The sequence below is a fragment of the Camelus bactrianus genome, chromosome 9, assembly GCF_048773025.1.
Source record: "Camelus bactrianus isolate YW-2024 breed Bactrian camel chromosome 9, ASM4877302v1, whole genome shotgun sequence".
Classification (NCBI taxonomy): Eukaryota; Metazoa; Chordata; class Mammalia; order Artiodactyla; family Camelidae; genus Camelus; species Camelus bactrianus.
Genome location: NC_133547.1, coordinates 18,792,905 through 18,812,686, shown reverse-complemented (window position 1 = coordinate 18,812,686; position 19,782 = coordinate 18,792,905). Strand labels below are relative to the sequence as shown.

General features: G+C 47.1%; 1 protein-coding gene across 3 annotated transcripts in view; it reads left to right on the top strand.

The window, feature by feature from the left end:
* Positions 1 to 19,156, top strand: part of ZNF536 (zinc finger protein 536) — a 416,211-nt gene extending 397,055 nt beyond the window's left edge. For all 3 annotated transcript variants that reach the window (XM_074369862.1, XM_045512935.2, XM_074369861.1), the window contains exon 6: positions 16,286 to 19,156. In XM_074369862.1, coding sequence (XP_074225963.1) covers positions 16,286 to 16,530 — 245 coding nt within the window. In that variant the 3' untranslated portion in view covers positions 16,531 to 19,156. The remainder of the gene's footprint in view (positions 1 to 16,285) is intronic.
* The last annotated feature ends 626 nt before the right edge of the window (positions 19,157 to 19,782 follow it).

Below are 19,782 nucleotides of genomic sequence, written 5' to 3'. Positions count from 1 at the left end.
ATGTTGATGTACAGGAAGGAAATGAAATAGACGAACTCGCTCCTCTTTTCTTCCTACGGATTTTTCTTTTTTATTCTGAAGATAGAATTACTGTTTGTAAGCATCTGAAAGTCATTAGAGGCCCTGCAGTCTGTCAGGTGCCGACGCAAGAAACTGCTGAAACCAAACGGGTGCCTGCACCGAGGGCTGGGAATTTGTCATGTGCTGATGAGCAGTTATAATAATATATGAGCAAATCACAAGCATTCTGCAAATTAATCAAATTTTTTTTCCCCTTCTCCCTTGTCTCTGGGAGAGTGGCTTTGCAGGCAGACGTAGGTGAAGCCACGCTACTCACAGATGGTCGCTCTGGCATCAGATGGAATTTATATAACAGTAATTCTGATTTCCTGCCAAAGTAGCAGTGAACACACCAGGGAGATTGTAGAAGGCGAGTCATGTGGTTTTGCTGAGGTTGTTGTGGGAAGTTTAAGGGGGGAAATCTCAAATTTTCCTCTTTGCCTGAAGGGCCAGAAACGGAACGCCGTTCTGCCACGGGCGAAATCCGTCACATCTTTTCTTGTGACTTGTGCCGAAAGAGTGCTTCGCAGCTGTTGGGACTGCTGGCGGTGACAGAGCCTCTGACTCCTGATCCTGGCCCGCTCCTTACAAGCTGGGGAGGGAGAGACAGGCTGGGAGGCTGGGAAGGGGGCCGCACCCACCGCGGGCTGGGCTGGGCGGGGGCAGGGCTGACTCACTCACCCTCCCGCTCCCCGTGGCGTTGCTAAACCCACAAGGGTTTTTCTTTTCAAGTGTTTTATTAAATGAAGAGTCTAACAACCCTCACTTTAATTACACACGGGCTCCGTGTATAATTCCTCTGGATTTATTCAAGTAGTTGAAAACGATGGTGCCGGTGATTAAACTGATCGTCTCAGTTTAGCAGCTCAGAAACCTGGGAGCGGGTTGGTGTGTCAGTGTGTGGTGTGGGTGGGGGCCCTGCATCCCAGGAGGGCCCCCCCACCTCCCGCCCTCGAGCTGACACCCTCTCCCCCCCCCACTCGTCCCTACAAACTTCCCTCTCCCGGTGGTGCTGGGGAACATGGTCCTGCCCGGGGTGAAGGGGACAAGACTGACACTTTGGGGGCCACCCTTAAGCATGGTTCCCCCCCCCACAAGGTGCCTTCCCCTGCGGAGGGGAAGTGATACCAAGATGGCGTGTCGACTGCATTATGCAACAAAGTCCTGCTGCTGTGGGTTTTTTTTTTTTTTTTTCCTAATGTAAAGCCCTGCCCATTTGTTTTGGTTTACGTGACTACAGAGAAATAAGTGGATTAGACGGAAACTTTAGCATGCTTCATTGCAGCTGGGTGCCGACATCTGTCATTCCTTAGCCGTATTCTGGATCATGCCAGCCAGAGAAGGCAAAGTCTGACACCTTTGATTTTAGAGAGAGCCTTTTATAAGGGGGAAGAAAAGAGAAGAAAAGAGAAGCGTTTCCTTTGCCACTTCATAGGAAAAGCCACCTCTCTCCTGTGCTTTATTTATTTTATTTTATTTTTGGCATATGACATTAGTGGCAGCCGGTGAGTGCAGAACAGTTGAAAAGTTTATGCTTCCATCTCTCCTTTTTACTTTGTGATTTTTTTTCTGTTGTTCACCGTTACCAATTTGTCGAATTGGGCATGATAAAATGTAGCTATTTAAAATATTTCCAGTGTGCCCGTCTATATGGATATATACTGTGGTATGGATTGCAGGTGTCTGATCCCTTTATGAAAAGAGGGATGTGCGATTCTCTCTCACACATAAACTCACGTTAATACAATACAACAGCCCTGGAATTTGATGGAATATGACCGTTCCCACTACACTGATTTTGGTGAGATGTTCTGCAACCCATATGAGCCCGCCTGCCCCCCAGACCATATGAGTGCCCCCCCAAGACTTGTGCTGTGTTTACAAAAGATGTGCGTGGGTCGTGAATTATCCACACATAACCTTGGGTACAGGCTTTTAGTGGATTGGCTGTTTCCCTGCAGCTTTTTGTGTTGGGTGATTTTGTGGGTTTTCCCCCACCCCCGTGTCTTTTCTACTGTGGCACTGCACCCTTGGCACATGCCAAGTTACAGTGTTGGCCCCCCTCCCATACTTAAATTGTACAATAAAACAGAACCTACAATTAAGGGCTGATGTGTTCATTTTAAGCGACACAATGGAAAACAGGAAACGATTGAACCAGCAGAGACCACCCACTTGTTTATTTCACTGGGTGTGTACAGGAATGCAATTTATCTGCTGCATGAAAAATCACAGGGAAGACTTCACCCGGTGACCCCGCCCCACCCCCGAAGAAGGTGAAGAGCAGTTGTCAGACGCGATGGTACAAGGCAGAGTTTGGGAACGCCCAGCCCGCCGGTGCCAGGCGGGTGATGCCAGGAGGGAAGTGGGCCAGAGGGCCACTGGGACCCAGCCCCCCCGTGGCTGCCTTTGGAAGACCTTGCCAGAACTTCCAACTTTTCAAGATAAGCTGGAAATCTACGTCTTTATATGAAGTCTCTTTGTTTTGGCACTACCCTAAATCTTTTTTACAAATAGCGATGGGGACAAAATAATAAATGTGCGTGTGTCTCCAGCTTGTAACCTCTGAGGAGGGTGAAAGCATGGATGTCCAGGGAAGTGATGGACTCTGTGGGGCTGGCCCTGTGGCCACCTGCGCTCTGGGGTCCCCCGGTCAGATTGGGCGGGGCTGTCCCTGCACCACATAGGAGGTGGCATGGTTGAGGATGCTGGGGAGAGGGGTGAGGGTGAGAAAGCCTGTTCATGGAGCTGTAACTGGGAGACTGAAGACAAGGCAAAGCCACCCAGTGGCCCTGGGAAACGGTCAAGTCTTGTATGTCCTCTGTGGACACAGAGAATGGGAGGAGGAGGGTGGCAGCTGGGACTGGGGTCCCCTGGGGTCTCCAGGAGCATGGAGCCCTTGGGCTTTCCTGGTGAGGAGAACGGCAGGGCAGGGGGTGCATTCTGGCTACGAAGCCAGCCCAGGCCTGGTGGTGTGCAGGGGAGGGTTCTGCAGGGTCCCCTGTTGGGAGGTGGCCTTGCTCTGAGCAAGGGGGCTAAGCAGGGTGGAGGGGAACGAAGTCAAGATACGTCCTCATAAGACCAGAAACTGGGAGCAGCCTTTTTAAGGTTAGAGCTGCCCACCCCAGGTCCCTAGGTCCCCATGAAGGATCTGGGCAAGGGGGTCACCTACCCAGAGCAGGGGCCTGAGCCCTTCCAAAGAAGCTGCCTGGGGGAGCAACTCCTAGCCTGCTGGTATCCAGCCCCTACCATGTGCATGGCCTCCTAAGTTGGGGGGAGAAACCCCTCAAGCCTGTATCACAGGAAGCCCTTCATCGGCAGTGCCCGACAGGACACAATGAGATGCCCGCTTGTGTGGGTCTTTGGGAAGTGCTGGGTCCTGAGGACAGCTTCATGGAGGAGTTAAGGCTTTAGTGGGGTCTGACTCGGAGGAGAGTCCGGGGCTGGAGTGGCTAAATTCCCAGGAGTGACGGCACTATATATCAGTAAGAAGGGGTCACAAGCTGGAAATCCAAATGAAGGAGGCAAGATGCTGTGGTCAGGAATAGGGAGCCATGGAAGGCTGGGGAGCAGGGCTGGGCACCGGTGTGGATGGGATTCGGGGACTGGCTTGGTGTGTGCAGCATATCTGCAGCCTTTTTGTCCTTCTGGTGTCTTTCTCCTGTTCTGAGAGTCCTCGCTGTTGTTCTGGGGTGGCCGTCGACCCAGTGGGCCCGGTGGTGCCCAGAGATGCGTTCACATGGAGGGAAGGGCTGGCTGTTGCTGCTTCTGCTAGACTCCTGCAGCTTACCTCATTGCCACAAGAACTTCACATAACTGTATTTTGCCAAATGTTCCTAAGGAGGGAAGATATGGCTATTAAAGGTGTGACTAGGAGGTGTTGCCCTGGCTAATTTTAGAACCCCTCCCATTTTTGTCATCCCTTGAGTACACCTTAACAATTTCACCTAATATTTGTTAAAAACTCCAAAATAGATAGCTTTAGTTTTGTAATACTATCCAATTTTGATTCACTAGGTTTTTGGGGTTTTTTTCCCCTAAGGCTGTTAATCTAGAAAAAGTGGTCAGCTTGGTCCCATCTAAAGTCACCTCTGTAGTGTGGTGTTCCAAGCAAGCTGCTTCCCCTGAAATAGTGGGAGAGAGAAAAGAGTATTAAGAGGGCAAGGTTTGCTGTGTGACATTGGGTGAGCCGCCAGCCCCTCTGTTCCCGGCTCCCGACTTGCACTGAGGGCAGTGTCCTCACTCTTTGGCCTCTCCCAGCATTTCTTTCAAGATGAAGTGCGCTCACTCGGAGACAAACACTGGGTATTGTTAGAGTATTATTATATTACACATCTAGAAATCTCCAAAAAGGGAAAGTAAGTTCATCGACCCTTTGAAGGTTATTTAATGATAAACATAAATGCTTTCATAAAATCCGGGGAATGATTTAAGATCGCAGATCAATAGTTGTGAGTGCTGGCCGGGGCTGTGTTGCAGCCTGGCTGTCCCGGCCACCCAGGCAGGCTGGTGGCTCGCCGAGCATGTGGGCAGCCTGGGACAAACAAATAAACAGGATTTAATGCAAAGTCTGCATGACGCTGGTCAGAGCTTGAGAATGAAGTCGCTGAGGAAGGGACCACAGTGAAGTCGGGGGGAGGACGTGAAGGGCCTCGTTGAGGCTGATGCTTCTGAGGTCCCGGGCTGCAGGGAGAGTGAGGGAGAGGGCTGAGCTGGGAGGATCTGGGAGACACCACCAACACCCCCACCAGGCACTCTTGTCTGCAGACACCTCCTGGAATCCAGCCTGATCCTCTCAGCTTTGATTCTAACTGAACTTGAACCTCAAGCTGTAGAGAGGGGTCAGACACAGTGGATCAGGCCCTAGCTGCAGGCTCCAAGGGAGCTGATGGTGCAAAGCTGGGTTTCTGGCCTTTCTCTGGCTTCGTGGGTCTGGATGTACACGGAGCATCTCAGGGTCTCGGTGTCCTTAGATGGCAAGTGGGGACCCTAACATTGTCATTGGAAAGACAGTTCTAATCCAAGACTCCTACACAGTAGGCACTTAATAGGGGTATTTTAATGGGCAAAACCGTATCTAGCAAACGTTGATTTAACTCTTCCAGCGTGCCACACATTGTACTCAGCATCGTACAGGGCTTTTCTCATCTAGTCCCCACAAGCCTAAGAGAGAACTGTTATCAGCCCGTTTTACAGATGGAAAACCTGAGACCTGGAAGTGTTACATAGTCGCCCAAGAGCACATAACGGATCAAGACAGGTGACATTTGAATCCAGGTGTCTGGCTTAAGAGTCCACGCTCTTCACATTGTGCCTGAGTTACACAGACGCTGTACCCTGGTAGTTGTCATCCAAACCCAGCAGGGTGTCCGGGTGCCCCGCCCCCTCCTCCAGGAGAAGTTTCACTGTCACCTGCTTGGCTTCATTAGGGCCACACTCTTAGCTGTGCCACCTCCTGATCTGGGGTGTTGTGCTGTCACTGCCCACTGAAAGGCAACCAGATTCACTTTTTAAGAAATTATTAAAATAACATTTAAATTGTAATATAGACTTAGAATTATAAAAATGTTGCAGTGATAGGACAGAGAATTTCCATACACCTCACACCCATTTTCCCCTGTTAGTAACATCTTACATTGGCAGGGTACCTTTGCTACAATTAATGAACCAATATTGATACACAATTAAGTAAAGTCCCTATTTCACTCAGATTTGCTTAGATTTTACCTAATGTCCTTTCTCGATTCCAGGATCCCATCCAGGGTACCACATTACATTTACTTGTCAGGTCTCCCAAGGCTCCTCCTGGCTGTGATAGTTCCTCCATCTTTCCTTGGATGACTTTGACAGTTTTGAGGACTACTGTGTAGAATGTCCCTCAGTGGGGATTTCTCGTGGTTAGACTTGGATTGAAGGTTTGGGGGAGGAAGACCACAGGGATGAAGTGCCTTCTCACCCCATCTCATCAGGATACGTGCTCTCCCCCTGACCTTGGCCACCTGGTTGAAGTCGTGATTGGCAGGTGTCTGTACTGCACAGTTCCTCTTCCTGCCTTTCCACACTGAACTCCTGTGAAGGAAGGCACCGTGCAGCTGGCACAAAGGAGTGGGTGTTGCAGCCTGGACTTGAGAGGAAGGTGCTCTGTAGTTAACAGTTTGGGATGCCTGGGGCATTTGTACTTCTCCACGTACGGATGGATTCCATCATGTAGTTATGTCGGTATGACTTGTGGAGGCTTACTTTATACGCTGTGTTATAACCCAGTACTATGTCATTTCCTTTGTTGCTGAAGCCGTTCCAGCTCTGACCACCGGGGACACGTGCTAATTTACAAGACCTCCATCAGTGTATGGCTTCTGAGCCAATTCTTTACGTTCTGGCACAAAGCGCTCCAGGATCATCTTGTGTATTTCCAGCTCCAGTCCTAGAAGCAGCCATTTTCCCAAGGAGCCGTAGTTCCCTTTTGTGAGAATGGTGTTAGAAATCAAATTCTGGGCACTAAGTGTGCTTGTTGCTTCTGGGATGTCATGGGTTCTGGGCTCTCTCAGAGCCCTGATAGAAAAAGGAAATATATGTGTGTATACTAACCTCTGCATATACTCAAACCTATATTATATATATATGAAGCTAAACATGAATTCACACTCATGTCATCAATCTATTACCACATGGATCAAAATTCGCTTTCAAAAGAGTAAAATATTTTTTTGGTAAGTGTTTTAAATCAAAATTCAAATCACAGGAAATTTAAAACCTAAAATTATTTATACTAAAGAAATTCCAAAGTGTTTTAGCATCTTTGATTAGACGGATGAATATTATTTTGAAAACTGAAAACACAAATTATGTACCTGATTAGAACCATTCTTGCCTACTTGGAATTAGGGAAATTAAAAAAAATATATATATATATATATATAAAATGTAATATGTGCAACTGAGAAAATGGCTTTTTCTATCAGCTCAATGTGTGTTTTTGTGTATTTTTACCAATCTCATTGCCCCTGCTGCCTGTTTAACCTGGAAGAGTGGCCGGGGTCCTGGGTAGGGACCATCTTAGTTTGCAGTTTTGGGGTCGGCACAGCAGACACTCAGAGGCAGCAGCAGGGGAGGGCCAAGTGGAGACCAGGCCACTGTCCTGGAGGCCTGACCAGCTGGCCAGCCCGCTGGTACGCCCCTCCTCTCCGATCCCCGCATGGATTTCTCCCAGGCCAGCAGGATGGGTTCCACATCTGGGGGACCGAGGTTCCACCATATCCAACTGGCCCTATAGGTGGAGCCATTTTCTTACCTACCAGCATGCCGTTTGCAAATGTCCTTAGTTTCAAGGTCTCCAAAGGGCTCTGGTTGGGGTGCAATAGGAGGGGCACTGTTATGAAGGAGTCCTCTTGGCCGCTCTAAGAGGTGGCTCTTCCCAAGTCTCATAGCCCTGTGTGTGCGAGCTGCTTCTGAAGGCTGCTTCCCTCCACTGCATCACCCGGAACCGTCTAGAAAACAGCACTGTAAAACGTGGCTGTGGAAGACCCTCCTGGAGTAGCTTAGGAATGCGCCATGATCCTGTGCTCCAGAGAGGATAAACGGGAGTGTCCGCAGGTGGGCAGCGTGGGCTGCTGTGGCCGTGGGAGTTCTCCCCAGAGCCGCTGGTCACCAAGATGTTTGCTCCGCCAGCCTGGATTCTCTCGTGCTTTCCAGCTCCCTTAGGGGTCTGCGCCCACCCAGGATCTATGTGGGTGGTCGCCAGGGCTGACAGAAGCCATGGCAGCAATTTTCCTCTTCATTTACCCACTGTTGTCTTTTCCCACTTATTTCAATGAACAAAGCCCCAATGTGACTGATCTGAAAGGCTGGCCCTGGTCTGAGAGGTGGCATGTGTGTGAGGACACAGGGGGACTGCCCGTGTCACTGTGTCTACCTGGGCCAGGGGCCCCACTCTCCACCGCATACACATGCGACTCTCCTCTGGACCCTCTTCCTTGTGTGGATCACAGATCATGGATGAGATCACTCCTCTCCATTCCAGGGTGCCCTCGTTATAACGTGCAAAGCTGTGCTTCTGTCATCACCACTGGGCCTTGGCTCTGGCCAACAGACACATGTCTCTCTTCAGGAATGTCCTTTCTCTCCTGGCGGTCCGTTCAGGGCCACCCCTGTCTCTTTGAGCCATCTCTTGATGGGAAACTGGAGCCTTGCTGGCTCAAAGCAGTTGGATGTTCCCCCTTCATGAACAGTTGGCCCTTTCTTCCTCCCACTTGGGTCTACAATGGGTTGTAACCCCTGAAGGCAGCCTTAGGACTTGTGGGCCCTGTTAAGCATGTATTCCAAGCACTCACTGTAGCTCTAAAACTAACCTAAGTGCTAACCCTAGCCCTAACCCTAACCTTAGCCCTAATCCTAGCCCTAACCCTAGCCCTAATCCTAGCCCTACCTGAGCCCTAACCCTAGCCCTAACCCTAGCCCTAATCCTAGCCCTAACCCTAGCCCTAACCCTAGCCCTAACCCTAGCCCTAATCCTAGCCCTAACCCTAGCCCTAAACCTAGCCCTAACCTTGGCCCTAACCCTAGCCCTAACCCTAGCCCTAACCCTAGCCCTAATCCTAGCCCTCAACCTAGCCCTCATCGTAGCTCTAACCCTACGCCTAAACCTAGACCTGTGTCAGGCCTGCAGAATAGATGCCCTTCCCACAATCTTGGTGCTGAAAGTCCTGACTCATTCCAACAGCAGTCTGCTTGGGGCAATGATGCAGCAGGTGCTCAGTGTGTGCTCATGGAAGTGGGCTGGGATCCGGGAATTGTGCCATGGGAGGTTTGACAGAGAGCTAACAAGCCCTGTGGTTCGGTGCTAGCCACGTGCTCAATGCTAGGTTTGATGGACATCTGGAGGCCACGGCGGTGCCTGTGTCCATAGGGGGTGTGACACACAACACATGTGCAGTATCACACACTATGGTACATGCCCCTCCAGGAAGTTCCTGGACGCCTTCCTGGAGCATCCTTGGCCTGATCGAAGATACCCCTTTGCAGAGCATATCCCCATAGGTGGTTTGCAGGGAGTGACAAGAAGGGGTGGAGAGATAAGCGTCTGCTTTGAGAAAACTCTAAGGTTGAATTCCTGATCAGGAACTGGCTAGCCGTGTCCACCTGACTTTGGACAATTATTTAATCTTCCTGGGCTCAGTTTTTGCATCTGCAAAATGGGGAGACATCTCTCCACCGTATATCCCTACTGGCCGTCATGAGAACAATTGGTGCAATTCCTGTAAATGTGCTCCGATGAATGGGTGCTGGACTGTTCGCTGACCACCCCAGGACTAAACACCAGAGGTGGATCGCCTCCCCTCTTCCGGTCTCTTTTCCATCATCTCACACCTGAGCAGAAACCGCCTGGGTGGAAAGTCTGGAAGCCCTGTGGGCGCAGCCCCCTCTCTTCCCTGAACCCAGCTGCCCACAAGTGTGGAGCTGTCATTAATGGATGGTCCCCCAAGGGCAGGCATTCTGCTCTCCCCCTGAGGTACAGGGAAAGAGCAGATATTTCCATCGCAGCAAATAAGAAAAATATCTCGTTTCCCCACTTTTGTTATAAACAATGTACGACTTGCTTTCTCCTTACTCCTCTTGACCCTCCACACTGTATACATATTTATATATTATTCATAGTGGATTAAAAATGAATGTGCTCTTTGCCACGGCTCTACGGCGCAGTGACAATACAAATTAACGTATGATGTACTTACTTCTCGCCTGGCAGTGATGGGAGATGTTGATGGCCTCAAAGTGAGAGGTAGAGAGAGGGGAGGGAAGTGGGGGGTGGGGGTTCACATCTGCAGCCCAGGGCCCTGCCTGCAGACGGGGATCGGGGCTATTCTGGGCGGCTGCCTTGCTGCAGAGCTGGAAGGGTCTTCCCACTCCCCTTCTCCCAGGGAATGAGGTCCAGCCTCCCCAGGGGCTCCTGTGGGCCTGGTCTCTTCCTAGCTTCCTCCCAAGCTCCATCTCCATCACATTGACCTGCTTCCAGGACCCTGCACTGACCGCAGCCTTCCTGTCCCTGCACCTGGGGACAGGCATGTCCCTCTGTCTGGGGAGCAGTCCTCTTCTTTTCCCTTCTTTTGGCTGTCTCCCTCTTTCTTTCATCCATCCATCCATCCATCCATCCATCCATCCATCTCTTTGCTTGAAAAATACTTGATGGATGTCTGTGATGTACCAAACTCTGTGCTAGGTGCTGAGAACACCAATGATCAAAAAAATCCAAAAAACAAAACCCCATGTTCCCTGAGCAGTGGAGCTGATAGTCTGTCTAGTGGGCAGGGCAGACACAATGGTTTATTTGTTCAGCTACCCTCGTTGGATGTGGCAGGGAAGAGTCTGCTATGACACTCCTCACAGTGAGTCTGGGGTCATCAGGGCAGGCCTCCGTGAGGCTGAGGCAGCTGCGATGAAGGATGAGATTACAGTAATTAGATGAAGTAGGGGTGGGAGCATTCAGATCGCGGGAATAAGACAGGGCTGGGCAAAGGCCCTGTGGCAGTTTGAAAGAGTATAAAGAGTGAGCAGCGGCTCACACTCCTTCTGGCTGAAATCTTGGAGCTCCCAGCCACCTCTACCATATCCTGCACCTCCTTGCCTCAAACTGTTCTTTTAAGCCAGTCCTGCACCAGAACAGGACCCTCCAGATGGGAGATCCTTCCTGCAGGGCTCTGACGACAGCCCATCCCCGCCCAGCCCAGCCCACGTTTGCTGAACTTCATCCAAGTGAAATGCTCCTGTTAATACCCTGTTCCTTAAGATGCTGAAGGTCTCCCAGTTCCCAAGGCCCCCATTCAAAAGCAGGTGCCCTGAAGAGAGACAGCATCTTAAGCTTTAACCCAAGACCACGTGGGACAGGCGGGCTAGTACAAAACAGTGCCATGTCAAACGCTAGTTGAATCAGACACTGAAGTCTAGAGAGATCAAACACTTACTCAAGGTCAGACAGAGGGCAAACTGGGTGTTAGTAGCCTCCCAGTCTCATGAATGGGGGAACCTATGTTTGAACCCAAGCTCCTGGTCAGACTCACACTGTCTACGGTGGGGCAGGAGGACACCTGAAAGCAAAGACACAAAGCTGAGAGAGCTCTCCATCTTCACAGGGGCCAAAGGCCACCCTGGCACACAGTGCTTCTTGGTGGGGTTGGAGTTGAGAGAGGCCAGTGGTGTCTCGATGCTCGTCTCTGATGGAGAGCTGACAGGGGTGGGTGCCTTTATTTTCTCAAGTCCAATCACCAAGAAAGGCTGTTAGACTCAACTCTGTCTTAAACCCTTTTCTGCTTCTTAGAAATTGATGGGGGTTAGTGTCTTCATGGACACCCATAGACCGGGTGAATGACCAACTCCATCTCCAGTCTGCCAAGATGGCACAGGCAACTTGGCTGGTCTTTGATCTCATTAACATGTGATGGACAGAAGTTTGCAGTTTGTCACCCTGCGGGTTTTCACCTGGGGGACGGGTTGACTTGCCTCCATCTGGAGATCGGATTTCCCCCGAGCCCCACATGCTTCTCAGCAGGAAAGGAAGGAAGCTCCCAGCAGAGTTCCACAGCCTCTCTTGCTGTCTCTGCCTTCAGGTGGGTCCCTTTTCTGTCACCCACATTGGAAAATCCCAGTGAAACACTCAGTGGAGCTCCAGCTTTAGGGTTTGTTCTGGAGCTTTTGCTTATCTCTCTGACCAAAAGCTAACAGATCACTGTGTCTGTGCCCACACCAGGGGCTTCGTGTGGACTAATGGTATAGAGAAATGTGAAACTTTTCATCCGGATTTAGCTGCACTGGGAAATGTATCAAGTTTCCCAAAGTGCTTTGCATACCAACAGCTTTCTGTTTGGGAGTAAATGTTCCCATCACCAAAAGATCAACCTTTCACTTACGTTTGATTCTTGGGAGAACACAATGCTTTCCTCTAGGTCCATCCCAGCTTCTCACAATCACCTTCCCTCAGGATGGACCTCTCACTTCTTCAAAGAGCTTTCTTCCACATCAGTCTCATGGGGACCTTTCAACAAACCACTCAGAAGGGTATAGGGGTGTGTGTGTGTGTGTGTGTGTGTGTGTGTGTTTTCTATAAAAACACATTGTAATCATGGCTCTCATAAGGATTTTGGAATACGGGGATCTGAGTACTTTATATACATTGGAAATTTAAAGTCAAAGTCAACCCATCCAAGTTCGCTATGTCTTCTATGTTACTTATCTGCGCAGTGGGGCTGATATCCTTGACAAAACTGCCATGAAGTTCAAATGTGAGAATAAACATACAAAAATGGATGTAGGAAACTGTGGGATGTAGGCGTTCAGGATTTTCAGGTACCACCGTCTCTACAGTGCTTCTACCTACAAGGTATAGCGCAAGATGAGGATTTACTAAGATCCAATATGCGTAGACTTCCTTCTACAAATGTGCACGTGCCTAACATTATACATTTACATATAGATCTGAAGTTCACCTAAGTTAAAATAAAACCTAATTGAATACTAATCGTTTGACCACTGACATATCCAAATCTGCTGGAATTACTGAACATCTTTGACTCTACTGAGAAACAGAGATTTGGATATAAGCATAGGATAAAATCATGATGGATATTTTAAACTCAGTTTGGGAAAACCGACTTCCCAAATTTTGATTGGGAAAATCAAACAGGAAAAATGTACCAAGTTGGCCAGTTCATAAAAGCTCTTATTGTGAACAAAGGTGATACTTGAGGTTCTCCAGGTGGTTTACTGAGATGCGTGCTGCATGGCTCTGATGGTGACGTGATTTGCACAGAGGGTGGCTCCCAGAGTTTGTAGCATAGATTCATATGAACATGTATGATTCAGGAATAATAATAGAAAATATAATAAACAGCTTTGACAGATGAGCGAAAACAGTGGTGGAATAGAGGAACCAGTGTGAATCCTGGTGATCGGTGGTAGATTCATTAAACTATACCATGGTTTGGTCATTTTGCTTCATGGTTCCGCTAGCCTCTTTAGATCATGGTACCAAGAGTTTTGATTTTATTTATTTACTTATTTGTAGTTCTCAACCCCAAAGACCTGTCCGACCACGATGATTTTTTCTCCATCATTAGCTAATTGCCATAAAAGAGCTACATCGATGAGTTAGCCCCAGCCTTAGCTGAGCCATGGTAATTCGGATAGTAGCCACTCCTCCTCCTGTGAACTGCCACAGAGCTGCCCTTGATGGGAACCCAGAAAATACAATTCATCTCTGAGAAGCTTTGGACAAAACGTTAAAAACATTTCTTAGGCTTCCTGAGAGAAGTCTCAGCTCTTCTCAGGTATTTGAATGAACTTCGATTGTTTCATATGTGTCCAGCTACAGATTTGGGCCCTCCTTTCTTCTGCTCTTGAGCTGCCCTTTTAGAGAACCTGGAATCCTCCCTCACTGAACTCTGGATAGAGCTTAGTGTCCACAGGGATGATGACTTCATGAGTTGCGTGGTTGAGTCTTGGGATCTGTTGGAAACTCACTGATGTTCAGCTTAGCACTTAATTAGATGCACGATTATGATGGGGAGAACAGGCATGGCTTTTCCTGTCTCATTGCCACTGATGAGCACCATGATTCTTCCTTCAGTCTGTGCTCTAACTCTGACACGGTGAAGAGCAGGGCCATGTCCAGTCTTCTTAAAATCTGAAGTCCATGTGAGAAATATGAGTCTCGATTCTTCATCTGTACCAACCCAGGGCCTTCCCCGTCTTCTGTGCAAGAAGCGACCAAGCCCTAAGTGTGTGAGAGGGTGGATGTTAGGTAGCAGGAAGGTAGAGGGGCAATGGTGCTGGCGAATCCTTCTCTTTCTTGACAATCAAGGTCCTTCTGTTGATTCTGCTCTTCTTACTGTGGAAGGCTGTGTGGAAGGGCCAAAAGCAAGCGTGCTTTTTCTTAGGTTTCACTTATTCTGAACTCCAAAGTCCATGGATTTGAAAATTGGCTTTTGCACGCGGGAGAGTTGATCAAATTCAGCCTTGTGTTATGTGCGACAGTAGAAACAAAAGAAGAGAAAACTTTATCCAAAAGATGCATAATTCTTTCCCCAGAAAGGGAAAGTGAAGCAGTAAGATGATAATTCAATCCCACAAACGGTTCACACCTGCTTGCCCTGTGCCGGGTCGTGGGCTTGGCACCAGTGATATTAGGGTGGCTGTTTCCTGTCTCAGGAACAACACACAGCCAATCATGGTGACCAATACACACACACAGTCACCCACAAAACAGGCACCTTAGATGAGCAGAGCCTTGAAAGAAGAATGGGGTTTGGGCCTGCAGAGAATGGAAATGATATTTGAGGGAGATGGCAGCACAGTGAGGACATGGAGACTCTGTAGAACGAAACCTTTTTGCAGGGACCATCTAATGGTTTGGTTTGTTGTGGGCAAACGGGGCATGCTCCCAGGAGACTGGCGAGGTGGTTGGGACTGAGCTGTGAAAGCCCTGATTATTCCTTAGGGGGAAGGTGGCCATCAAAGATTTGGGGCAAGGAAATCATAGCTTAGCTTCTGTTTTAGGTGCTCAGCGTGGTATCCCTGGGGAGGATAGACAGGAAGTGTGAAAACTGGGAGCAGGAAGCACTCCTGCAGGCCGCCATGTTTATAGTCTAGCCAGAGTTGGTGCACACTGGACCGGGTTCAGGAGGGGGATATTGGAAAGAGAGATTCAACAGGTAGAATGGATTTGTCCTGGAGCCCAATTGGCTAAGAGGGAAGAAGGAGAGAGCTCATTCCTGAAGCCCACCAAGAAGGAAGCAAGAATCTAGCACTGTGTGCAACTTGGTGAGGAAGTGAGTTTCAGCTCCGAGCATTTGGTTGGCCTCCAGTTTCTCAGGAACAAGACTGTTCTGCTAAGTAGCTACACAGGACCTCTGCTATTAGTACTCTAGAAAAGTGCTGAATCTGCTGTTCAGATGTTTTCTGGGATAAATGGTTGGGCCTATTTATTTACTTGTTTATTTTTCTGAGCAAATGGAACCCAGCCCTAGGCCTTGACCTCTCTGGGTGCTGGGTGGGACAGCCCTCACGAGCTTCCAGGAACGGCGGCAACTTCCCAGCAGCGGGCAGAATGCAATTGTTCCATTATGACTTCCCAAACCAGAGGCTTTACCGGTTCCTTAAGATGGCAGAAATGTGTGCACATCTGCTGTGCATCAGAACAGGGAAAGCAGCCACGAAGGAAGGAGGAGACGGGTTTTCATAAGAATCCATCTTCTGTTCTGATTTAGAGCATTTCTAGAAAAGTTTGATTTCAAATGTCACTACTCAAAAATCCAACTTCTTTAAAACTAGGCTGGCCTTGATTATCTGAATGTCCCGGCTCCTGTCTCATACCTTCTGCTGCCACCTCTTGAAACCCCGACGTTCACGAATTCCTCCAGCTTGGCACTGCTCCTCCACCCAGGAGCAAGGCTTGGGTAACAGCCCTCTCTCACCCCACCCCCAATTCACTCCCTCGTCACGCTTGTTTGCTTATCAACATAGAGCTCATGGGAGGATAAGGAAGTGAATTGGCTTGGAGAGCTGAGTCACGGCCCCAGGTGGAGTGATTCATGGCTCTTCTATGTGGAGCTAAGGGCCACGAAAGTGCAGTCCGGGCCTCAAAGCCGTCTCCTGTCTGTTTTTGTACAGCCTGTGAGCTAAGAATGGTTTTTACATTTTTAAATGGTTGGGGAAAAAAAAAAAACCTCAACAAGAATAATATTTCATCACGTATGAAAATTATATAAAATTCAAATTTCAGTGTCCATAAATAAAGTTTTGAATTTCATCAACAAAAAGTTAGAAAATTTGGTTTCTCTCTTGTTATGTAAGTAACTCCATAATAGCTTTGATCCTGGCCTGCAAAACCTAAAATGTTTGCTGTCAAAGTTTTTATAAAAGAAGTTCCAGGTGTTGGGAGCATTCTCGTCTGTCAACTAGGAAGTCTGAATTAAAAGCTCCGGCTCGGAATGGAAAGATCTTTGAAATCCCTGTCCAAGTTTTTATTATTTGGTAACTTATTACTTATCTAAGTAACTTATAATTTGTCCAAATAGATATATTGGCTGCGTTTTTATTCCCTGTCTTTTGATTTTTGCAAGGCAAGAATACTCAGGCTATTGGTAATATTGGTCATAGTGATCCTGGTCCTTTGAGCGCTGGGGGGGCGGGGGAGGGGAACGCAGCAGAGCTGATCCACCACTCTTTCTGCCTGCAGGTCACAGGCCTTTCCAGTGTCGCTACTGTCCCTACAGTGCCTCTCAGAAGGGGAATCTGAAGACCCACGTCCTCTGCGTCCATCGCATGCCTTTTGACAACAGCCAGTATCCCGATCGCAGGTTCAAACGCTCCAGAGTTGACTCGGAGGCTTCTGGGAATTTCGAAGACCCCACAGCTGTCAAGGCGGGGAGCTCTGCGGAGCTAACGGAGGAGGGCAGCAGGGCCCAGGAGGAGCGCAACTGAGCCAGCCAACCTGGATATTGCAATATTATTTTCCACAGGTTTCAGATGATGCGTCTGGTAAAAGGGTTTGCTAACTGCATTCCAAGGGGAAAAAGAAAATCATGTACAACCCCCACCCACTAGTGTATAGAACATTTAAAAAATTTAAAAAGATATCTATATATATATTAAAAAAAATTTCCCCAGCCCTTGAAAATGGCTGCTAAACTGTTACCCGGCAACAAGTCCTTCCAAACCACGCAGGTGGGAGAAAAGTGATTTCAGAAATGCTTGGTGTCCTCTGAGCTCAAGAAAGCTGGGGGCCCTTCCAACTCTAAAGTCGTCTTTGTCCCCAAATCATGCTCTTCACTGAAAAACGATGCCATCGAAATGATTTAGTGTTGCTTTGAAGATGGAGGGGCTGTGTTTTCATTGTTGAAAACACCTCGATAATCTGACACCAGCTGCTGTCATATGCCTTGCGCCCTAATGGGATGTGCTGGGAGGCAGCTGCGGTGCCAGTCAGGCTGGAGCGGTCACTGCAGAGAAAATCAATGCACGTGGTGTCGTAACTGCACTCTGGGAGAAACCTTAGACAGCCCACAGCCAGCGCCAGGGCTGACCGGCTTTGCAGAGGATTGCCATCTTAAATGTGCATTTTTTAAAAATACACAGCCAAATGAATCAATGGTCAGGAAGTGTCTGCAGACAAATGTCCATTGCAGGTTTGATGAGTAATTCCTTTTTTTAGATCAAATTGCAGTATTGAGGGAAATGCTTTTCCCTGGGTTGTCTGTTTTTTTTTTTTTCTTTTTTTAATTTTTGGAGGAATTTAAAAGGAGGTTGCTAATTAAAAAAATTTAGGGGTGCATTATATAAAATGTTTGGAAAAACTAGCCAACCCTACCCACAGAAGGTGCTGGCAAGGAATGAAAATTTATGTAATACTAAAAAGATGGTTTTTATCGTGATTTTAAAAATTTTACTTGAATGAAGGCTGCTCTGATCCTTATTATCAGATTTTTTTTCATGTGTTAGTTTTTATAAGTGTCACAGACATAAAGCAAGATTTTCTTCTCCAGCAAGCTCTTATGAAATAGCTTGTATTAAAATATGTATCTAAACATCCTGTTTCTGTTACTAATGAAGAAAACTGTTTAAGTTAAAATGTCTGTTTTTGTAAAACAAATGTGTTCTATATTTTTGTAGATTTTAGATTTTCTACTGATTGGATACTCCAAATTTGTCAAGTTCTGCACCACCCAGAGGGAGATTTTTTTGAGGGCCAATAATGAAACACTTAACTCATTTTTTAAAAAAACGATTTAAGAAGACTAGTTAAGGGTTTATTCTTGAATCTGCTAGAATGGCGTTGAAGTTCAGCCTCTTAACATACTTCCTTTGAGTGACACGAAATTGGTGCTGTTGCTTGTGACGGTGGAGAAGTAGTGAAGTATTAACTTCTTCTAAAACAAAATCATTCAGACTTAAGGGAAAAAAAAAAAAAGTCGATATTTCCTTGCAAGCTGGGAGCACAGAATAAAACCCCAGGGCCTTAAAAACTTCAGCTCTGCCTACAGCAGTTTACAAAAATACTAAACTGCAATCAATGTAAATAAAATGCTTCGCTATCCTGAGACCAGACGGAGTCTCAGGCTAATAAGGAATCCGGTTTGCATATGCTGTCGAAAGGGTGTCGTCCACCCGGGGTTTCAGTGTAAATGCGGTCGCTGTACAACTTGGACCCATCTGGCATAGAGCAAGCTGCTTTCTTGTTTTTCTAGACTAGTTCTCACTGCCTTACTTAAATCGAGTTGATAAACTTAATGCAACTGTTTCTATGATCCTAGAGAAAGGACTGAAATGTTACTGAAAACTTTCCGACTGTAGTAAGCTTTAGGATTTTAACTGCACTACTGTGTTTGGTGACTGTGCCAGTCGCTTGCTTTCTGTGTGTTTGCCCCGCCTTTGGTATCTTAGCAAAGAAAAATACAAAAAAGAAGAAAAAAAAAGTAAAAAGAACAAAAAAAAAGAGGAAAAAAAAAGGAAAAAAAAATGAGAGCCACATTTCATTTCTAGCACTTTGGGAGCCCTTTCAGTATTCTTTTGTGTCTTCTGAGCATCGTCAGATGCGACAGGCAATAATTCTGTTTGTGACACTGGGAACACCCCCCTCTTCTTTGTGGCGTGTGTGTTGATTCCATTTTGTCCAGTGCTACCGTCCTTACTTCCCCCCGACACAGGCCTTCTTTCCAGAACATTTGTAAACTTGTAATACGAACAAGTGACAGCCGCAGTGATGCAGTGTCAGTTTCTGAATGTCATCAGGTTCTCATATCTAAACATGTCAAGTTTTTTCCCTGTAACTTCTGTAGTCTGTGATGCTGGTCATAATACTGCCTACATTCCTACACAAAGAAAAAAAAAATCTATCTTGGAGGAAATCTGAGATCAATAGAGTAGAGGATTTTGTTGCTATGCTTGTAACAAGTAGAAAACTTTGTATTTAAAGTTTATTCTTGGTCATTATTTATTATTATAATACATCAGTTGACAGAACTTTATTCTGGTATAGAAAGTATTAAAAGTTGTTTTTTCAGCAATGACTGTTTTCTTTCTGCTGTTAGAATAAAATGTCTTTGAAGCAGTCCAGTTTTATCCAGTGTTTTATGCAATAAAACCTCTACCTCTGGAAAAAAACAAAACAAAACCAACAACATCTTTTCCTCTTCGCGTATGTGTGCTAGAAAGAGTAAAAGAAATATTTTTGTCAGATTTTGGTAAGGCGTGGTCAGAACCCGCTTATAACAAAAGCCCTGCAGTATTCTGGATGGAATTTTTTTCCAAACTGAAAGAATGTCTCCGTGCAGGACGAAGAGTGTGAGTGTGAGTGTGTGTGTTTGCACACCCATGTGCTTGTGTGAACTATATTTCTTCGGAAGCTTGCAATATAGGTTTCAATGAAATAATTAATACCTATATAAATACCAATGTTCCTCATATTTCAGTAATTATATAAGACACTTAAAGCATTGCGATCTGTTATTCCTCTTTACTGGTACAAAGTTTTTTTAAAAAAATCATTACACACAGGGAAGTCTTTTAGCTCCAGATTATCAGAGGACAATCTGAATTCTTCCTCCAGAAGCACAGGAAAAGAACACAGAATAATGAAGTCCACATTATCAGGGCTATTGAAAAAGCAGAACTCTGACACTGATCTGAGAAGGTTTGAAGTGTGTGCCCCTGACTAAATGTCCAGAATCACTTTCT